The sequence below is a fragment of the Hakea prostrata genome, chromosome 1 (genome assembly GCF_041222555.1).
Source record: "Hakea prostrata isolate BN-2017 chromosome 1, UWA_Hpros_2, whole genome shotgun sequence".
Lineage (NCBI taxonomy): Eukaryota > Viridiplantae > Streptophyta > Magnoliopsida > Proteales > Proteaceae > Hakea > Hakea prostrata.
In genome coordinates this window covers 20289241-20308381 of record NC_142600.1, presented here as the reverse complement: position 1 = coordinate 20308381, position 19141 = coordinate 20289241, and the positions used below count along the sequence as shown (strand labels likewise).

At 37.2% G+C, this 19141-nt stretch overlaps 2 protein-coding genes across 3 annotated transcripts; one reads left to right on the top strand and one right to left on the bottom strand.

Annotated features, from left to right (window-relative positions):
* The first annotated feature begins 1613 nt into the window (after positions 1-1613).
* ATCSA-1 (Transducin/WD40 repeat-like superfamily protein) lies at positions 1614-15090 on the top strand. Of its 2 annotated transcripts, none has more exons than XM_089168954.1 (9): positions 1614-1841; positions 2955-3215; positions 3297-3456; positions 3793-3968; positions 11173-11407; positions 13521-13675; positions 13758-13847; positions 14195-14254; positions 14385-15090. In XM_089168954.1, the coding sequence occupies exons 1-8, from the start codon at positions 1692-1694 to the stop codon at positions 14240-14242; spliced, it is 1275 nt and encodes a 424-aa protein (XP_089025080.1). In that variant the 5' UTR covers positions 1614-1691; the 3' UTR covers positions 14243-14254; positions 14385-15090. The 2 variants fall into 2 exon arrangements, with proteins under 2 accessions (XP_089025080.1, XP_089025073.1); XM_089168947.1 differs by having other exon boundaries at positions 14182-14254; positions 14385-15088.
* Positions 15091-15728: 638 nt separating this feature from the next.
* On the bottom strand, positions 15729-18769 carry LOC149028168 (endo-1,4-beta-xylanase 5-like). The gene is made up of 6 exons (XM_089147775.1): positions 18709-18769; positions 17912-17958; positions 17587-17809; positions 17334-17497; positions 17165-17263; positions 15729-16859 (listed from the first exon to the last, which is right to left on the bottom strand). The coding sequence occupies exons 1-6, from the start codon at positions 18767-18769 to the stop codon at positions 15729-15731; spliced, it is 1725 nt and encodes a 574-aa protein (XP_089003901.1).
* Between the last annotated feature and the right edge of the window lie 372 nt (positions 18770-19141).

Below are 19141 nucleotides of genomic sequence, written 5' to 3'. Positions count from 1 at the left end.
TTGTTTTTTGGTAATAATATATAACGTGATAATTAAGAAAGTTAATTATACAAACCCAAAAATAAATACATACATTTTGGTTCTCAAATTTGAATATATTTACTAGGCAAATTGAGATTGTTTCGACTCAATTCATTCTTATATATTTCTTTTGGTATTTGAGGTTTATATGGGCTAGCTTGTGTTGATTAGATCATCGCAAGGAGCTTTGTTGTTCGCAAATGTCGAACCCATGACCTCTCCACTGAGAAGTATAGATCTTACAACTTTACCAACCCACATTGACCATTCTCATATATTTTTGGGTAATTTTCATCTAGACCCCTTAAGGTTTGATAGATGTCATTTTTAGTCCAAATAAATGGACACTTTGCATCTGCCTCCCCTGAGGTATCCATAAGATCATTAGGACAAATTATAATTTTATGCTAAAATATCCTCATATCTATTCTCCGTGATTTGCTTGTTTTCATTAATCCATGGTGAAATCAAGGGAAATTCCCATCTTTATTTTGAATATTCACTTTTCATATAAAATCAAATAGTGGGTTCCCGGGAACAATTTTTATAAGATCTTCTTCTCCCCGCCGTTTTGTCCGCGTCCCTCTTGATTCGCGCGGGGCCTGTCCGGGTTGTTTTCCTTTTCGTGACTTGAATATTGGCTCCACCGCCGCGGTTTGGGTTTCTTGGGACAGGTTGAAGTCAGATCTTGCTCGTTGATCGCGGGATCGCCGACTTCCATCTGGTGGTGGATGGCGGTGGGGGCCGCTTCCTGCTGGTGGTGGTGAGCGGTGGGAGCTCGGGGGGGGGGCACCACCACCACCAAGGGATTGCTGGGTTTTCATATTTCTTCAGACACCATTCTGTTTGGCAGCGTTCGGTGGTGGCCCCATTCCCATCCCGTTGTTTTTGAGTTATCTCCAGCAGTGCTGACGGGAATCGGGGCTATTTTCAGCCGTCTCGTTGTGCTTTTCTCTGTTTTTCACCCTTTTTCTCTTCCTTCGATTCTTGGTTGGAGGTGGCGGTTTTTTTCTCTCTCTATAATCGAGGTTACAATTTCCGCTATGGTTTATCGAGCGGGATGCTCCCTGGTGGCAATGCCGTTGCGGTGCGCCACCACCTTGCTCCGCCCAATATTCCGGCAGAGCGTTTCGGGAGGGGTATGATCACCTACGGATATTTTTATATGTTTTTACAGTGAACCCACATTTATTTATTTTTATAATCATGTTTAATAATTCATTTTATGCAAATATCCCATTCTTTTGATTTTCACCGTTAGATATTTGTAAGCATGATGCCATCTTCGGTAGAATAGTTATGAGGGTATTTTGGTCAAAAAAATTACAATTTATCCTTAATTGATCTTATTGGATACCTCAGGGGAGGTAGATGCAAAGTGTCCATTTGTTTGGACTAAAAATGACAATGATCACCTCAGGGGGTCCAGATGAAAATTACCCTATTTTTTTACTTTTGGTTGAAATCACCCTCACGTCAAAACCGTGAAATCAAACCAAATCTGGTCCGACCAAACGGATCGATACCCTCGATTGGAACTATGGAAAAAACAAAGCAAAGTTCGATTGGCCTTAATTCCCGAGATACTTGAACAAGAATCAAAATCGGTCTGAAATCGCCGGTATCGGTTTTAGGATTAGCGTCTGGTCTACGACAAAGATGCACCGGAAATGTGGAAGGGGGTTCGAGATAGAGAAGCTGGAAAACTCCGACCTTTTTCTTTCGCCAATCGTATTAGATCCCACCGTGTCGCCTCGCTTGAACTCTCAAACAACAAGGAGATCATCTCACCCCACTCTGGCGCCATTAATACCCTCCAGGTTCCTTCCCTCTATGAAGCTCTTCACTGGTTAATTTCATTTGGTTTCTTTTACTAGTTCTCAATATTCTATTCCCGTTGATCGAAGCCCTTACTTTCTTTTTCTTTCTTGGTTATTAGTCTTGAACTATCCTTAGTGGGTGTTTTTTTTTTGGGGTAGGATCCTGGGTAGGTTGTACTCCTATGCTCTTAATTTGATTATTCCTACTTTTGGTACTTTGCCTGTTCGTTTGTGAGAAATTCTGCGATTCATCAAGCTGTTGTCTTCTGCTTCTTGGGCTTTCAGTTTGTCCTTGAGTTTATCATGTTGGCTTGGGCTCGTTGATTGTAATTGAGAAACTAATAAATGTTATACCTCGATAAATATATAGGTATTTCCGGTTGAACACCTGAGATAGTTCATTTAACTCTCTGCAGTACCACATTGAGTGTTTGCATCACTGCAATCTTTCTTATCGCAGTGATATTGTCTTAATTTTGAGCTCGTCCTAAGATGTTTCTAATTGATTGGGTTGAAACCTTGGGATTTTTTTCGTTTCTCATGAACCAATGAAATAGTGGTAGCCTTGTACCCTACGGTAACAGCGTTATTATATCTATCTAGATGACAATTTTTTATTTAAAAAAAAAAAAACTTGTGATAATTTGTGCTAATACTTGAATCTCAACGCTTCTTATCAAGTCATGCTCATGCCTTTCCAGTATTTTTATTGTTTTTTTGAACATATTTTCATCTGGAAAATTGTCTGTGCTGGTAAATTGAGTACCAAATTAGATCCCATCCTGGGCAACAACAACCCCCTACCTCCAAATCCAAAAGGAAAGAAAGAAGGTAGTTAGTAGTTTCATATAATTGTCATCATTGACCAGTCTGGCCAGAGCACTCCAAATTAGTTCAGCCAAGAGAAAATATGAGAAGAAAAAAAAAAATCTGTAAAGCTACTTGTGGTTCCTCCGCTTTGGGGCCAAGAAGGATGGAATTTCATCTTCTTATTGCTTATGGTCTCATGTCCTACACTATATCCAGACCTGGGTTATATGGAGTTTAGAAAATTCCCAATATTGTTTGTATACTTGGCAAATATTGATGAAAAATTTCTTACTGTAATATCAGATTGATTTGACAGAGAGAAGGTATTTGTTATCTGGAGCAGCTGATGGATCAGCTGCTGTTTATGATGTCCAGTGTGCTAGTGATTATGGGGGAGGTGGTCTTATTGCAAAACACAAGCACATCCTGTTTGTTGACAAGCAACATGAGCACGGCCATCGATTTTCTGTGTCCTCTGCCATTTGGTATCCTGTTGACACAGGGTTATTCATCACAGGTTCATTTGATCGCCGTATTAATGTCTGGGATACAAATACTTTGCAGGTATGCAACAGATTTCTGCCCTAAAACTTTTCTCCTGATTTTTGGTTTTGATTTGTTTTGTATTGCACAACCGTGATATAGGTGGTGGCGAATTTTAAAATGCCCGGAAAGGTTTATAGGACAGCTATGTCACCAATAGCTACTTCTCACATGCTGATTGCTGCTGGAACTGAAGATGTTCAAGTTCGTTTGTGCGATATTGCATCGGGGGCATTTACTCATACACTATCTGGACACCGTGGTAAATTATCATTTCAGCATGAGAACTCTTTTACTTTATCGTAAACTGCCATTGTGTTGTTTCAAACCCCCCCCCCCCCCCAAAAAAAAAAAAAAAAAAAAAAAGAGAGGAAAAAAAAGGGGTCATTGTGTCAGAAAGTGCATGTGTATGTAAATTACTTATGTTGGTATGGGAATGCCAACATGGTGATAGTAGTTGAGTCTTCTGTTTTTTTCGAATCACAGTTTTCTTTATGTCTTGGTTCCTGCACCTTTAATCTAGGGTGAAAGCAACCAGTTTATTCAATCATGATGTTGAATTTTGGTTTATAGATGCTTTGTGATTTTATTATTTCAGATGGTGTAATGGCTGCAGAATGGTCTGCTTCTAGTGAGTGGACTTTGGTTACTGGGGGTTGTGATGGGGCAATTCGTTTTTGGGACATCAGGCGTGCAGGATGCTTCCTTGTGTTAGATCAGACCCAGACTCAACTTGGGAGACGCCCTCCCCTCCATGACCAATCATCCATGAAAGTAAGGTCACTGTGTCTGGTCTTTTTCTTATGTATGCCTTGCAATCGATCAGATTCACTTTATTTTTAGCTTCATGGATTGGGTTGCTTGCTATTTGGTATGATTCTCGTGATGATGCTCACTGCATAAGTCTGTCTAGAATTCCGGAAAACTTTAGAATACAAATTCATTAGATAATATGTTGTTGAAGTTTATGCAAGTTTTGGGCTGTTTTACTGATCACGTGAACAATAGCGTGAACAGTATTATGCCAGTGATGCTACTCTATTTTCTAGTTCTAATTTAGGAATCTTGCTACACACAAGTTTTGGAAGTTTCTAGAAAGCATATTTTCTATTAGTTACTAATTTCAGAACTTTTCTTTTTCAGTATTCTCTATTTTGGACAGATTTTAAGAGTTAGGAGACTAAAAACTTATTTCCATTAGTTGTACTATTTATTTCATTTTTTAGAGGGCAAGATGGCTTGTTTCTCAAGTCGTTATCTAGACTATTGATATCTATGAATAAGAGGCTGCGATTCTAGAAGTTCTAAGCTAGAATCGCAAGCTTATGTGATTCCTATCAATTCTTCTTATTTCTTCTTCTCAATTCTTCTTGTTATTGTACTATTTTGGTTGATTAAAGTTTACTTTTCCAACATGGCATCAGAGTTTTTTTTAATCAAAATAGTGTTGTTCTTAGTATTCTCTTTTAAAGTTCTCTTTCTTTTTCTAGCCTATAATTACAAATTCGATTCTACACATTGCGGATTTTTTTCCTACTCCATTCGGTTTTGCACTCTGCATAATTTATTTTGTGATTCTTCTTCAAGTTTTGGCTACTAATTTATATGGTTTGTTTTTTTGATGACTTATGGACTCAAATAATAATTATCCATGCTACGAACAACCCAGGGAATCCAAACAAAGTTTGGTGTTGTTTCAAATCATACGCACTTCATGTGATAGATTTCTGGGCAAGTTTTTTTTTTTTTTTTTTTCTCTGAGACAAAGACTAGGTGTATGTTTCAGATTGCAATCCTTTACGTGAGGGTTCTTACACAAGCCTTTTTGGGTCTCTTCTCTAAGGTGCGATCTACCTAGTATTGAATCCCTGGGCAGCGGTTTCCTTCTTTATATGATAAGGGCTGCGATCTACCTATCTAGTTATGTTTGCATCTCAGCTACTGGTTTACAACCTACAATGCTATAAAATGTTTCCTCCGAATCCCTAGGTAGCTATTTCACTTAGGTTTCGGTTAATTAATCTATTTTAAAAATCTTGATTGACATTATTACCCCTGCCCTATCTATAATTCCACCCTCTATATCCCTATTTTCATGATTTGGTCCTTCATATTTAATTTAATTTAATTTAATTTTATTAAATTTTTTTTTTGTGTGTGTGTGTGTGTGTGTGTCAATACCTTCCTTTAATGGTTACCCATTTCCCTCATACTATATTAGAATCTTGCCATTAAGAATTTCTCCTTCCAAGTTTGTCCTCCATTTATAAATCTAGTTCCTTTAATGTCTATCATTTCTTTATTTACAAATAGCCTCTTGAAAATATTTTGGTTTATTATAATATTACCATTATCTTAATCCACCATGGGGAGAGTTTGAAAGATGTTTATTAGATTCAAAATTACTACACGGATGAAGATTATATCTACCATAATGTCTCATTGGAAATTGTTGCTTGGGATATTTTATGCTGGAAATTAGTTGTCATTAATTGTCCACGTGTAATGCTACACGTGAGGGGAGAATGATACCTTATTCTGTATCTACTCAAGGTGTGCTGAAGGATATTATGTGTGAAGATCTTGGCATCCTAAGATGAGATTCTACAACAATACCTTTACATACCTACCATTACCTATCTACTTGGTTTGTAGTAACCTATACTACTTTTACCTCCCTTATTGTGGTCCGTAGTAACCTATACTACCATCTGCCTATCTGGTCCGCAGTAACCTATACTATCTTTTATTGACCTACTTGGTCCGCATTAACCAATACTGTCTTTTACCTACCTACTTGGTCCATAGTAACTGATATTGTCTTTTACCTCCTCATACTTTACCTACTACCTCCCTTTTACCTACCCATACTTTACCAACTACTTGCCTTCTTGCAAAGTGCTTATATGAACATTTGAGCTACAATTTTGAAGAATTAGTGTGGATATTCCTCCCTACTGTTGGCATTATTTGGATAGTGCCTTTGATGTTGTTATATTTATGAATTGCTGATTGTTCTCATTATTGGTGGTTTGTTCAACATGAAGAGCTAAAATTTTTTTTTTGTTGGTGTTGATTATTTCCTGGGTGAAGTTCTTTCAGTGTTTATCGATGTCTGCAATTGCTACGCATTCAAGATTGGTGCTAACTTTCAAGTTTATTCTTATTGTGCAAGTTGAGGTTTGCTTTGTGTATACTCTAGCTTGAGGGGGAGTGTTGAAGTATATGCAAGTTTTGGGCTGTTTTACTGTTCACATGAACAGTAATGTGAAACAGTATTATGCCAATGATGCTACTCTACTTTGTATTTCTAATGTAGGAATCTTGCTAGTTGCTACACAAGTTTTGGGAGTTTCTAGAAAGTATAATTTATATTTTCTGTTAATTACTAATTTTAGAACTTTCCTTTGTAAGTACTTTCTATTTTGGACATATTTTAGGATTTAGAAGACTAGAAAATTGTGTCCATAAGTTGTACTCTTTATTTCATTTTTTAGAGGGTAAGATGATTTGCTTCTCAAGTTGTAATTCTAGACTATTGATATCTATAAATAAGAGGCTGCAATTTTAGGAGTTCTAAGCTAGAATCGCAAGCTTATGTGATTCCTATCAATTCTTCTTTTTTCTTCTTCTCAGTTTTTCTTGTTATTGCCCTATTTTGGTTGATTAAAAGTTTGCTTTTCTAACATGTCTTTGATTGATGTTGGCCGAACTTTAGTTTGCTATTTTAGTTCTTCTTCATAAAAATGAGGCAGGCAGTAAGAGTTGGTCGGAGGAAATAGAAATCAACTGGAAAATTTGCCAATAAGTGGCATGACTTTAACTGGAGCCAGTGGATTTCCAAATGGAGTGAACCTCTTGGGCTTTGGTTTCTAGAGTCTATCATTTATGTCCAGCTATCCTTATGGCACTGCATCAGTTCTTTCTGAGGTAGCCCTAGAAGAACTAATGGTCAATTTACGAGATTTGAATCAGAATTAGCTTGTTTTGGTGGATAGCGTTAGTTGAAAAATCAATTAGGGTGTGTTATGATTTGGTATATTATGTGCATGATGATTGTTTTGGAGGCCTGTAAATGCCCCTTTATGGAGAAATGATTTGATCCATATTGAAGGAATTAGAAGAGCTAGGGGCAGATCTAAGACAACATTAAGAAGTGGTGAGAAAGGATATACATATCTTAGGCTTGGTATCTAGTATGGGCCTATGGCCTCAAATAGAGCTAATTGGAAGGCAAGAATCCATGTAGCTGACCCCTAGTTGGGACAAGGCTTGTTGTTATTGTTGTGTTGTTTTTGGGTTCTATATTTAGCAGTGTGGGAATATGGGATGGGATTTTTGAATTCTTGCAGGGTTGAGATGGGGTATATCAATCAGGGTCTTGGGTGGCCTGTTTGGGTCAAGATTTTGAGGTTGAGCATGGGATGTGGTCACATTGAATTATTTCAAGTTCATAACAGTTCCAAAAGTTAGAAATAGGTTTGCTGGAAAAGTAGGGTCTCTAGAACAACTTTAGTGTCCATTTGTTTATGGGGGTTTTGAGGGTAGGGTGAAATTCTCATGGGATGTATGGATGTGCTTATCCCAAGTAGATATTAGGTTGTTTGAATGGAGGAGGTGTGATTTAGTGAAGACAAGAACTTAATTGTCAACTTTTACTATTGGCCTGCATGGCCCATGAATTCTCCCACCTCACCCCTTTCAAAGTCCCACCAAATTGGTTGCACTTTGCTGAAAACCCAGGAAACTCACAATGGCATGGTCTTCTACATCCTTCTCTTCAATGGTTGCAAAAATTGGTGTCGATTGTTGCAGCCGAGATGTTTTCATCCTCAAGGTTTAAATGGACCAAAACAGTAAGGAAGGACGGGGAGAAAGGAAACACTTGCCAAGCATATAAACAAAAAAAATCCACTCCCCCTGTGACTCCATCTTTGAGCTAGATGGCAACTTCTGTCTTCAAGCATAAACTGCTCCCTGTGACTTTATCTTTCAGCACAAATCTCCTTCTGCAACTCCTATCTTCAGGTGTAAACTGCCCTCAAACTAGGGTGAGCAAATGGGCTAATGAATGAAGAAGTCTCAAGTCACCAAACGTGTGGCGCATGGTTGTCAAAGTGTCCGCCTGGGTCTTCAATTGCCTTGTTTTGAATATCTTAATTGATGCCCAATCTGCAAAGGAACTCCAAGGCCCAAAGTGACAGAACCTATTTTTTGCTCCTGGGGCGCTGCCCCCACACCCCTGCTGGGGCTGCCTTCTAGGACCCCTGTGCTTGTCGGCAATAGAATGTGAAGCATGAATCATACTCAACATCAAGAATCAATGAATCAGTAAATTCCTAGGTGAACACTTTGACAACAATGGTTTGATGAGATGAACTTATGTTTGTGTTCTTTTTTTGAATAATTTTTCATAATTATGATTCTTGAATGCTTTTTTTTTTTTTTTATGAATGTGACTATTGAATATTTGTTTAGCTTATTATAGAAAGTAGTTGTATTGAAAAGTAGTTTAAAAGTAGTTGTATTGAAATTTTTTGACCCAGCCGCTTTGGTCACCTTATTGCTGCCTTGGCGCTGCTTTGTCACTTAATCGCCTAGGTGGAGCCCCAATTGCTTTGGTCACCTTGCCGCCTTGACAACCATGGTATGGCGTGTGAGATTGGCGGGGATTTTCTGGCTGCATCATTTTGTTTTGTTATTATGTCCCTCCACATCCCATATTCTCTGCCTCTTTTTTTTTTTTTGGGTCAAGGACAGAAAGACTTGTTCTTCTTAATGTGAGGAATTTTGAATTTATGTTTTAGAAGGATCTCCTAAAAGGCCAGGTGCTGCTTTGTTTGGTATGTTATATCCAATCTCAGATTAACATTTCTTTCTCTTTTCTGATTTAGTGCTTCTGGAAAGTAAAGATTCGCTTCGGAGCTTCTGGGTTTCTTCCAAAATTTCACCCAATTCTTCTCACATGGTGTTTGTATCTGAATAAGAACAAGCATGTTTTATGTCTCCAGGCTTCATTTGAAATGATGTACCCAGCCTGAACGAAAGGATGCAATGCAAGGAGAAGTGAATGAGTTTTGGTGGTTTTTGGATCAGATCTAGGTACACAAACAAAGAGGAAATGGTATTTTAAAAAAAAAAAATTATTCTGTTCCTTCTCTTTCTTCAATCTCAAGAGCTACCTGGTATGAACTGAACCGCAGCTGCTATTTACTCTGCTTTAGAGCATTTCATGGAACCTCTTCCCCCTTTTGTCTTTTCCTTCCTTATCGCTCATTCCCATCCATATTGACCAAACACACCTGCAAACTGGGAAAACTACAAAAGTACAACATCCTATCTATTTTTTCACTTCTCTGTTCCAGTTAGTTGCCCCACTGAAACATGAGTCCCACATGCCAAAGACTCCCATCCACCCTCTCTAACCTAACAGGCTCTTAGGATTTTGGATAGGAGTGAGGTTTATCAAGAAACAAGGTTGTGATGGTTGGATTGGGGGAAACTTGGGTTGACTGTGGGGGTTTTAGGGATGATATATCTGGTCCAAATCTGTAAGAATCTAATGGTTGGACAAGGCACAATCTGGATTCAAAGTTAGGTTTTCAGGGGTTGAACTCTACCCCATTGGGTGAAGGTCAAATCTGCCATCCGATTCAACGTGCTAGAGGAGAAAGATCCTGCTGTTGTTTTAGCAGGACATTGGCGGGAAGAAGCTTCACTTCAAGCTGTTTCTTAAAAATTCAGAATTGCAAGTGTATCAGCTTCCATTAATTCTGATTAGATCTGTAAACGGATCGGATTTGGCTCAGATACACCAGTATCCGAATTCGATTAGCAAAACCGCTATCCGAATCCGAATCTACCAAAAATTTAGAGAAGGTATCTGAATTCGAATCCGGAACTTTATTGGATATCCGATAATAATGTGATTCGATAAACTATCCGATTATTGATTGTTGATTGTCATTTTTTTTTTTAAATTTATGATTTCCAATTTCCGATTACCGATTACTGGTTTCCGAGTCCGATTATTAACCTCTTTTCTAGGGAAAAAGTATTTAATACTTTAATCTAACCAGATAATTTCCGATTATCCGATTATCGATTACCAGTTTCCGATCCGATTATCATCCTTTTTTAGAGAAAAAAAATGTTGAATACTTTACTTATCCAGATATTATCCAATCCGATAAGCAATTATCCGAATTTGAATCCGGTTGCTTAGCGGACAGATACAAATATTTTCTGGTAAGAAAAATTCCGGATGCAGAAACCCTTAAACGAATACGAATGTGAATTCGTAAGCGGATTTCGGCTATCCACTTATAGGTCTAATTCTGATCTACATTGGATTGAAATCAGTCAGATTGGGACCCCTAGGAAATCAACAATTTTCCTAAAAGGTCTGTGGTGCTTTGAAGCTTTTGATTAGAAAAAGTAGGGGATCTTGCTGCAGAGGGTAAGTTTTATTGATAAACTTGGGTTGGGTGTAGGGTTTGGGAATGTAATTTCAATGAAGCCTATGGCTGAGATATATCAAAATTTATCAATCAATCACACATCTTGACAAAACAATTAAATGCTAACTGCATGAAGGGTTGTCATGCTTGTATTCATGATGCATCAATTCGTTTTTATGTTTGTGTAGTGTTGGTGCATATATTTTTGTGGTGTTGTGTATATGTATCTTCCAATGAGGTTTACTTGGGACTTGTTATTTGTCTCACTTTTGCTCTGTATTTCATTTGTCGCACAGGAATTAAGGGTATGTTCACTCATCTGTTTTCTCTATTAGTTTATTCAGTATTTTTTTCCTGTGTTCCTGTTGATATTCTTTGATATAGTAGTATGATTCATGATTGAAGTTCCATCTCCATATTACTAGATTTACATGGTCACAAAATATTTGGTTAATAATGTTTAATTATTGTGAATCTCTAATGATTCTTACCTTAATTCTTATGGTTCAATATCGAAGTCCTCACTATCAAGCCAGTCTTCATTTGCAAAAAACAAGACACTGCACAGGAAAACAGCTAGTGGTGCTCTTTCAAGACAGTTGCCAGCCATTTGCAAGGTTTCAGGTCAAATCAAGGGTTTGAAGCACAGAGTACATCCAGGGATGCTATCTAGCCATGACCGTGCAACTGCTCACTATGGTGCTGTTACTGGGCTCAAAGTAACTGAAGATGGAATGTACTTGTTGAGTTCAGGTTTAGTCCTATCCATTTTAATTTTTGTGGCACCAACTGTATCACTTGTTTTGTCCTCTCTTTTCATTTCTTTCTCCAAAGGATCTGGTACTGCTTCCCCTGGTGTGTCAGTGCTTTAGATCTACTTCTCTTCTTCATCATATGGTTCCCCCCCCCCCCCAACCCTACTTTCTCTATGTTATTTAATCCCTATGATGGATCAGATGCTGTATTCTGATATTGCTTTCTGCAATTTTTGTTGATCAGTTCAGGCCTCTTTTTTTTTTTTTTTGGGGTTTTGGGGGGGGGGGGGGGGGGGTTCCCTTGTTTGGTGTTATGGTTTCTTTCTATGCTTTCTTCTTTGAATTCTATTTCTGCTCTTGATTTCTTTGTTTCCTTCCTTCTTGATGCCCTTTTTTTTTTTTTAATATATATATATATATATATATATATATATATATATATATATAAAGTATTTTTGTATTTTTAAAGGAAAATCCATCAAAAGATTTATTAGATATGGTTCCTTTTTTTAATTTTTTATTATTTTTATAATGGTTTTCATTCAATAGGAAACAAAATGCTACCAATATATCAAACCAGCTAACTGAATAACTCATTATATTTTCTGGAATTATCTAATTGCGGATTTTATGGTTGCATACTTGCATGAATTAATTTTAGAACATCAGAGGGTGATTGAGCATCATCACCAGCTGCCAATCTCACCTAAATGTATATGGACAAATGAACAGGACGTACAGGTCGTCTTTACCAAGAATTTATCAATATCAAGTTGTTTTTAGCTTCACCACTAAAATTGGTAACCAGAGGGCAGGAGTCCTAAAATCTATATTCATTTAATGGTAAACTACTTGGATATTTTCCTGAAACAGATGATTTCAGGTATCCGTAAAGCTTCCAAATTTTAATTCAGAGGACATTTTAAAGGTCCATCAAATATTGGTCAGATTTAGATGATGTTTCTGCCACTTGGATTTGGTTTCTGATAATGGTATATCCTAGCCTAATCTGTTTTGTTTACATCCCTAGAATTACTGATGGAAAGAAGATAAAATTTTGGGCACATGAAGGATAGATGATAATGGTAGGGAAGTAAAATGAGAGATGGATTCTCTTCTAGAAATAGGGGAGACAAGACACAAGACCATCTGCAACCCAAATTGGTTCCTTATCTGAAGCTGGAGAAGTAGAAAGAGACAAGTAGAACCAGTAACATGATTTGTGGCCCAGAGTGAATAGTCCATGAGGAGGAAATGGCAGAACTACACTGACCAGAAAAAGGAATACCTGAGTGCACAAAGTTGGAGTTAGAAGAACATGAAATAGAGGTGACAAAGGCTATAGGAGTGGAGTTATTGAAGAGGAAGCTGCCTCCATTCAGAACAACATGTGGAAATGTGCATCCTTTCAGAACATCATGTGGTGGAGAAGCATCTCATCCTTTGAGAATTGACCCTCAGAATCTCATTGTAATATATGATGCTGAATAAGTACCTCCATGTCCACATCCACGTGAAGTAATGGAAGCGGGAAATCCAAGGCTCCATGCAGCTGTTAAGCCAGTTAATTCAGACTTTTGTTCGGAGCTGTCAGGAAAATTGTAAGAAAATATGAAATAGAAGCTTACTAAGTGTTTGCAGAATTTATTTCTCAGAGTCTCATTGTAATATATGATGCTGAATAAGTGCCTCCATGTCCACGTCCACGTGAAGTAATGGAAGTGGGACATCCATGGTTTTATGCAACTGTTAAGCCAGGTAATTCAGACTTTTGTTTGGAACCGTCAGGAATTTTAAGAAAATGTGAAATAGAAGTCTACTGAGTGTTTGCAGAATTTATTTGTTAATGTCTGTTGATATGGGATATAGTGCAGGTATGGACCATTGACTGGTTAGTTAGTCTTACCCCTTATTTTCTGCCATGATGCATAAAGTCTATCATTGTTGCTTTTTATCTTTGTATTTTCTAGCTGGCATGAACCCACTTACTAATTGGTTCTGTTTGACGAAAGCAACCTAGGCTTTGTAGTCTTTTCCTTTTCCCTTTTTTCCCCTTAATTTTTCATCATCCTTATCAGTTTGCATATGTTCTGCAATGCTTGTGGATGCAGGCTCTGATTCAAGATTAAGACTCTGGGATATTGAATCTGGCCGTAACACATTGGTGAATTTTGAAACTGTCCGCCTACAAACCAGCAAAGCACTTCAGCTTGCTGTAACTCAGGATTCAGACACCGTGTTTGTTCCCTGCATGACATCTGTCAAGGTAACATTTTTGTTTCTTCATTACTACCTTCTTTATGGTGTTTCATTTTCTTGGTCCTTGGTTTAATGTGAGAATTTGTCAGGCATTCGATGTTTGGTCGGGTCAGACGTCCCTGACATTTCGTGGCCACTATGACAATGTGAATTGTTGCTTATTTAATTCACACGAACAGGTGAGACCCCAATACCTCTAAATGCCCAATTTTCTCTCTTGGAAATGGGATGAGCCAGGCATCAAGTTCCCTGGTTGTTATGCCATCTGATTTTAATGTTTTATCCACAGATCTAGTAACTGGGAAATGTTTGATAAATTCATTGCTAGGGACTCCAATCGGACTACTTATGCTAAGATCTTTGCTATCATCGTTTTTATATTATCATTCTTGCATGAAAACTCTTGACATACAAGGCAAAATTCCTGTGTATATTTAGATACTGTGTACTTGCCAAACATCATATATATTATTATTATATACAAAATGTTAAGACTTACAGCTTTGTTGGCAGGAGTTGTTCACAGGTAGTAATGATAGACAAATTCTTGTCTGGTCGCCAAGGAATTTGTTAGTTTCTGAAGTGGTACTCTCCTCTTCTTTGGTACCTAGATTCATTATGTTTACTTGTGTATGCCTGAAATTTGGATCCCTATAACTAGTAGCTGCTTTCAGCAGTATAGCGACTCATTTTGTTGATATCAATGTACAATGTGGATGAAGCGAGTAGAAATGGGCAGATATTGACGTCCGATCAGGATAACTGGAGCGAGTAGTTTCCTTCTGCACTTTGTGTTCTTGTACAGCGTTGGTTTTTTCTTTTTCTGGCCCCTTTTCAACCGTAATGTAATTATTCATTAGAAGGGTGAGGGCAAGTAAAAGAACCATAAACTGACCTTAGCCCCCAACTTTATAGGTAGCTTAAGGAACTGCTAAGCTGTTACTACTATAATCTGATTCCTTTCCAGGAAATTGTAATTGTATCTTTCAGAAGGATGATAAACAGGATGAACTCAGTTTTTTGTCACCTGATCGTTCTTAGATCGCAGATTTTAGTTTATCGATTGATTTTAGATGCCTGATTCTGTCCGAACCGAATCATCGGTTTAGGATTGTGGTTACCATATCTGTCCACGTATCGCTCATCCAATGGCTGGACGGCGAGAACAGAAGAAGGCTCTGAACGTAAGAATGACTTGATACAAACTTCTAAAGAGAAAATTGGATCACTTTATTGTTCAAGAATTCCAATATTTATTAGGGATGATTACTATTGTCTCACTGTGTTATAGCTTAATTACTAATTTATTCTCTGTATTTTTTGAAATTACTAATTCAGTCTTCAACTTTGCTTGTAATTACTATGTCCCCTACTGTTAAATTCCGTTAGTTAAATGATGATATGATGTATTTTATTTATTTAAAAATCCCAAATCAATTCTATAGTCTTATATAATTTATTTACACTTTATATTAAATTACATTACTATCTTGAGTAATTAGGGAAAACTTAAACTTAATTAAACAATCTTCTTTTCTAGTCAAAAGAAAGAGAGAAAATTAAGGGATACTAATTTTCAAATTTCGATATTTACTTTTCAATTTGGTAATAAAAAAAATAGTAATTCTTAATTTTTTGTGTTATTTTTAATTTTTTTATTTACTTTCTAGTTTAATGTTATTAGTTTAAGAAGTTTCTACTTTCAATAGATTATTATTTATTTATTGTCTAATTTAAAGTTAGCTATTTTAAGAAGTCCTACTACCAATAGGGTTTTTTTTTTTTTTTAATTCAAGATGATAAAAGTACACATGTAAAATTATTATATATGATTTTTTTTTCTAAATGAGGACAATATTTTATTTGATATTTTTAATTATAAAAGGGCAAAATAGACATTAAACATTCAACTTTAACGGTCGCTTAACATTGTTATAATTGAGGGGCAACAGTAATTTCATATAGAGTAGGGTTCTTTTAGTAATAAAGCTATAATACAGGGAAAAGTAATTTTCCTATTTATTATTGTCTTGACGAACAGATTACTTTACAAGAAATTCTCAACCGTCAGTGACAAACTGGAGCACTGTCTCCTGTGAGTCTTCCGTTGTGACTCGCAAGTTCTGAGTTAAGGTGGAATTCATAGATGGGTTAGTGATTCTTACATAGTATTCTCCAAGAAAGAGTGAAATCTCAAAAGAGCCATTGCTGTCTGTTAAGCCAACAAGACTTCTGGGACTCCATTCATTGATAAGCTTGTCTACCACGTCGCCTGTTGGGAGGTTCTTGAAATTGTTATCAGTGAGGCACATCCGGTAACAACCCTGAGGATGCCATGCCGCCCACATAACAATTCCGTTAATGGCTGGATGAGCGTGAGCCTCTCTCAGAATCTGTTCCAAGTACTGTGCCTGATTAGGCATAGTTGCAACATCGAGCTCTGTGATCCAGATGGGAAGCTTTGTTGCTGCTAGAGTATCAATGGAGGATCTCATGTAAGGAATGTTGGGTGTTTGACTGAAATGCGATTCAAGCCCAATTGCCATGTTCCCAGGGTTTGCAGATTGAATCTCCCTCAGCTTCTGAAGGTACATGGCTGGTGTTGCCTTTGGATCACGGCTATCCTCTATCGTGTTGTAGTCGTTCATGAACAATGTTGTGGCACCATCAAGTTGGCGTGCTCTCTTGTAGAAATCAGCAGATGCAGTTTTCCCAAGCTTATCTTCAAAGAAAGAGTAGTGCAAGTTCTCATTAACTACATCCCATGCAATAACCTGCCCCTTATATCTTGACACAACGGAATTGATCCTATTTGCTGCTGCCTGCCTGATTTGATCGGGGGAGAGCGATGTGAGCCAGCTGGGTTGTTGCCGTGGATCATCCCAGAAAATATTGTGACCACGGACTTGAATGCCAAGCTGTTTGGCAACACGAAGCATGGCATCTGGGACAGAATAGTCTTCTTTTCCAGGAGATTTCTCAGTGCTGTACCACTTCATCTCGTTCTCAAAGGTGGTGACAGTAAACCTGGAACCAAACCAGCTTCTGTATGCAGGGTTGACAAGGATTTCCTTGGTCATGGCATTGCCAAAGGGGAAGCTTGGTTTCTTCTGCTGTATGGACACTTTTGCACCTGCAAATGTTTTCCCTTTGGCATCTACTGCTTGGAATCTCACCTTTCTCATACGAACCTGCATGAATTCGAATTATATTATATGCATTTATATATATTTTGTTGTCTCTGAGGGAAATAAGTACATAGGAATAGTTTTGTTTAATGTGTTTTTGTTATCTATAATTTTGCATATCTTCAAATTAGGAAGTTTATAGTAACCTAAAAAAAAAAAAAAATTTAGGTAGTTTATATATTATCTTGTATATTTTCAATGTTAGGAAGTCACTTATTATATATAGCTATATCTGTATATATCTTGCAATGATAATTATAACCAAATATTGCCTTACTGTAATCTATTTAAAAAAAAAAATTGCTTACCTTCTTAATGCTCTGATCTTGGTGAGCCCTCCATTGCTCCATGGTGAATGGTTGTAACGAGACGCTGTCGACCCATATCTCTACTGTTGTGTTCTTGGTCTGTTATGGTGAATTATTAATAATTGAATACACACACAAGTAGCTAGGGAGGAAATAAGAAGGAAGATACCTCAAAATACAGTTCAACTGGCCCAGATGAGTTCACAGTGAGACCACCCTTAAGCATGGACCAGCAGCCTGACTCAGCAATAACTGCACCTGCATGTATAAACGCGTCACTTGTTTTGAAAACGGCAGTCACTGGTACTTTCCCTTCAACCACCTGCACCCACGCTGTAAACGAAGACAGAATAACATGAGATGTTGTAGCTTTGGATCCACATATGAAATAAGTAAATCTTGGTGAATTAATGAAGAAGTACCAGAGAAGGTGTAAAGCATGTCCTTAACCAGGTAAAGCTTTTGGGAGAAGCTATCACAGGGCTTGTTTCTACTATGTGCAACCATGAAGTTGTTGCCTCTATCTGATGATCGATTCTCTATCTTTGCTTGCCCAAATGCGTGCCATCCAGACAAGCCATGGTTCAACTCCGGGTTAATGATAATACCTCCTCCATATTGGGGTTTCAGAGGTTCTTCCAAGCACTAATGGAAATAAAAAAAACATTTATGAATTATGCCATCCATTTTGTAAGATACCAATAATATGATAATTAAGCCATTGACAAATATGTAGAAAAAGCATGCCTCAATAGTAGCTGAATAATCATAGGGCAAGGATTCAACTGCTGTCCCTGCAATAACAGGATCAAATATCAATTTCTTAAACTAAGAACAATTTTGCCAGAAAAATACGAGAAATGGTTTATTAATTTTGAGCATAAAATTTGAGAATTGAGATCTTCTACCGTCTTAGTTCTTACATTGAAACCTCCTACACCATACATTTATGAGGAAGACCCACCTTTGAACATTAACAAGGTAGATCTCTCCTCAATATATGGTACTGAAAATTCAAGGTAGGAAATCTGACTCGAAATTCATCTAACATAGAAATTACATATGCCAAAACATTTTAAGAACCTTCAAAGGAAGCCAATCTTGACTATAAGGGATGTCAAAAGTTAGGCTGCACCAGTATGTTCAATAATAGATGTGGAAAACCTAGATCAAGCATGGTAAACTTAAGTATCAACCAACAATAATAGGGAGTTTTGGCATAAGAGTAATTGAGTGATCTCACAATTATGATCAATCAAATAATAAGATCAATATTTTGTGCAAAAATGTACCCGTGTATGATCCTTTTAGGGACCAATGGAGTCAATTAAGTCAATTCCTTTAACTACCTTAAGTCTGATTGGCTAAATAAGAAATGCATTCGGATCATTTCCTTGTACAAGAATGTTCTAGGCATTTCACTGTGATCTCACAACATGCCAGGATTCACATATAGAGTATTAAACGTCATTGCATGTACAAGAAGAACCTAGTATTTATTGTTCAATCAATCTATAAAAAAATTACAGAAATTAAAAACAAACCTGCAAATAGAATACAACAGAAGAGAAGCAGATGATTCATTCCAACAACGAAAGCCGCCATTGAGAATTCCAAACAATTAGGATTCTAGACGATGAATCCAAATTTTAACCCAGAAGCATTGAAGCTTGAAAACTACTGCATAAAGAACAAGAATTGCATTCACCGAAAAAAAAGAAGCAAAAAAGAAAGACAAGAACTGCAGCAGATAACACAAATAAGAATTATTAAAATGACTCGGAAGAAGGGAGAAAAAGGAGTGCAAATTTGAATTACAAGTATTAGCAGAAGGAAGAGTGATAGATGGAGAGGATATTCAGTCCATATATGGTGAGTTAATAATTAATTAACACAAGATTAAATGGCTTTGCTGGGTTTAATTGCTCCAGTACAGCTTTGTTGGAGACTTAGTTAATATTGTTAAGTTTGGTATGT

Bases quoted from the DNA above. Each gene is read 5' to 3' on its own strand.
- LOC149028168 (XM_089147775.1), bottom strand. From the start codon at position 18,769: ATGGCGGCTTTCGTTGTTGGAATGAATCATCTGCTTCTCTTCTGTTGT. The intron at 17,264-17,333 runs GTATCTTCCTTC...TCACCATAACAG, and splicing joins CAGTTGAACTGTATTTTGAG to ACCAAGAACACAACAGTAGA. The intron at 16,860-17,164 runs GTAAGCAATTTT...GAATTCATGCAG, and splicing joins AAGATCAGAGCATTAAGAAG to GTTCGTATGAGAAAGGTGAG.
- ATCSA-1 (XM_089168947.1), top strand. From the start codon at position 1,692: ATGTGGAAGGGGGTTCGAGATAGAGAAGCTGGAAAACTCCGACCTTTT. The intron at 13,676-13,757 runs GTAACATTTTTG...AGAATTTGTCAG, and splicing joins CCTGCATGACATCTGTCAAG to GCATTCGATGTTTGGTCGGG. The intron at 13,848-14,181 runs GTGAGACCCCAA...CTTTGTTGGCAG, and splicing joins TATTTAATTCACACGAACAG to GAGTTGTTCACAGGTAGTAA.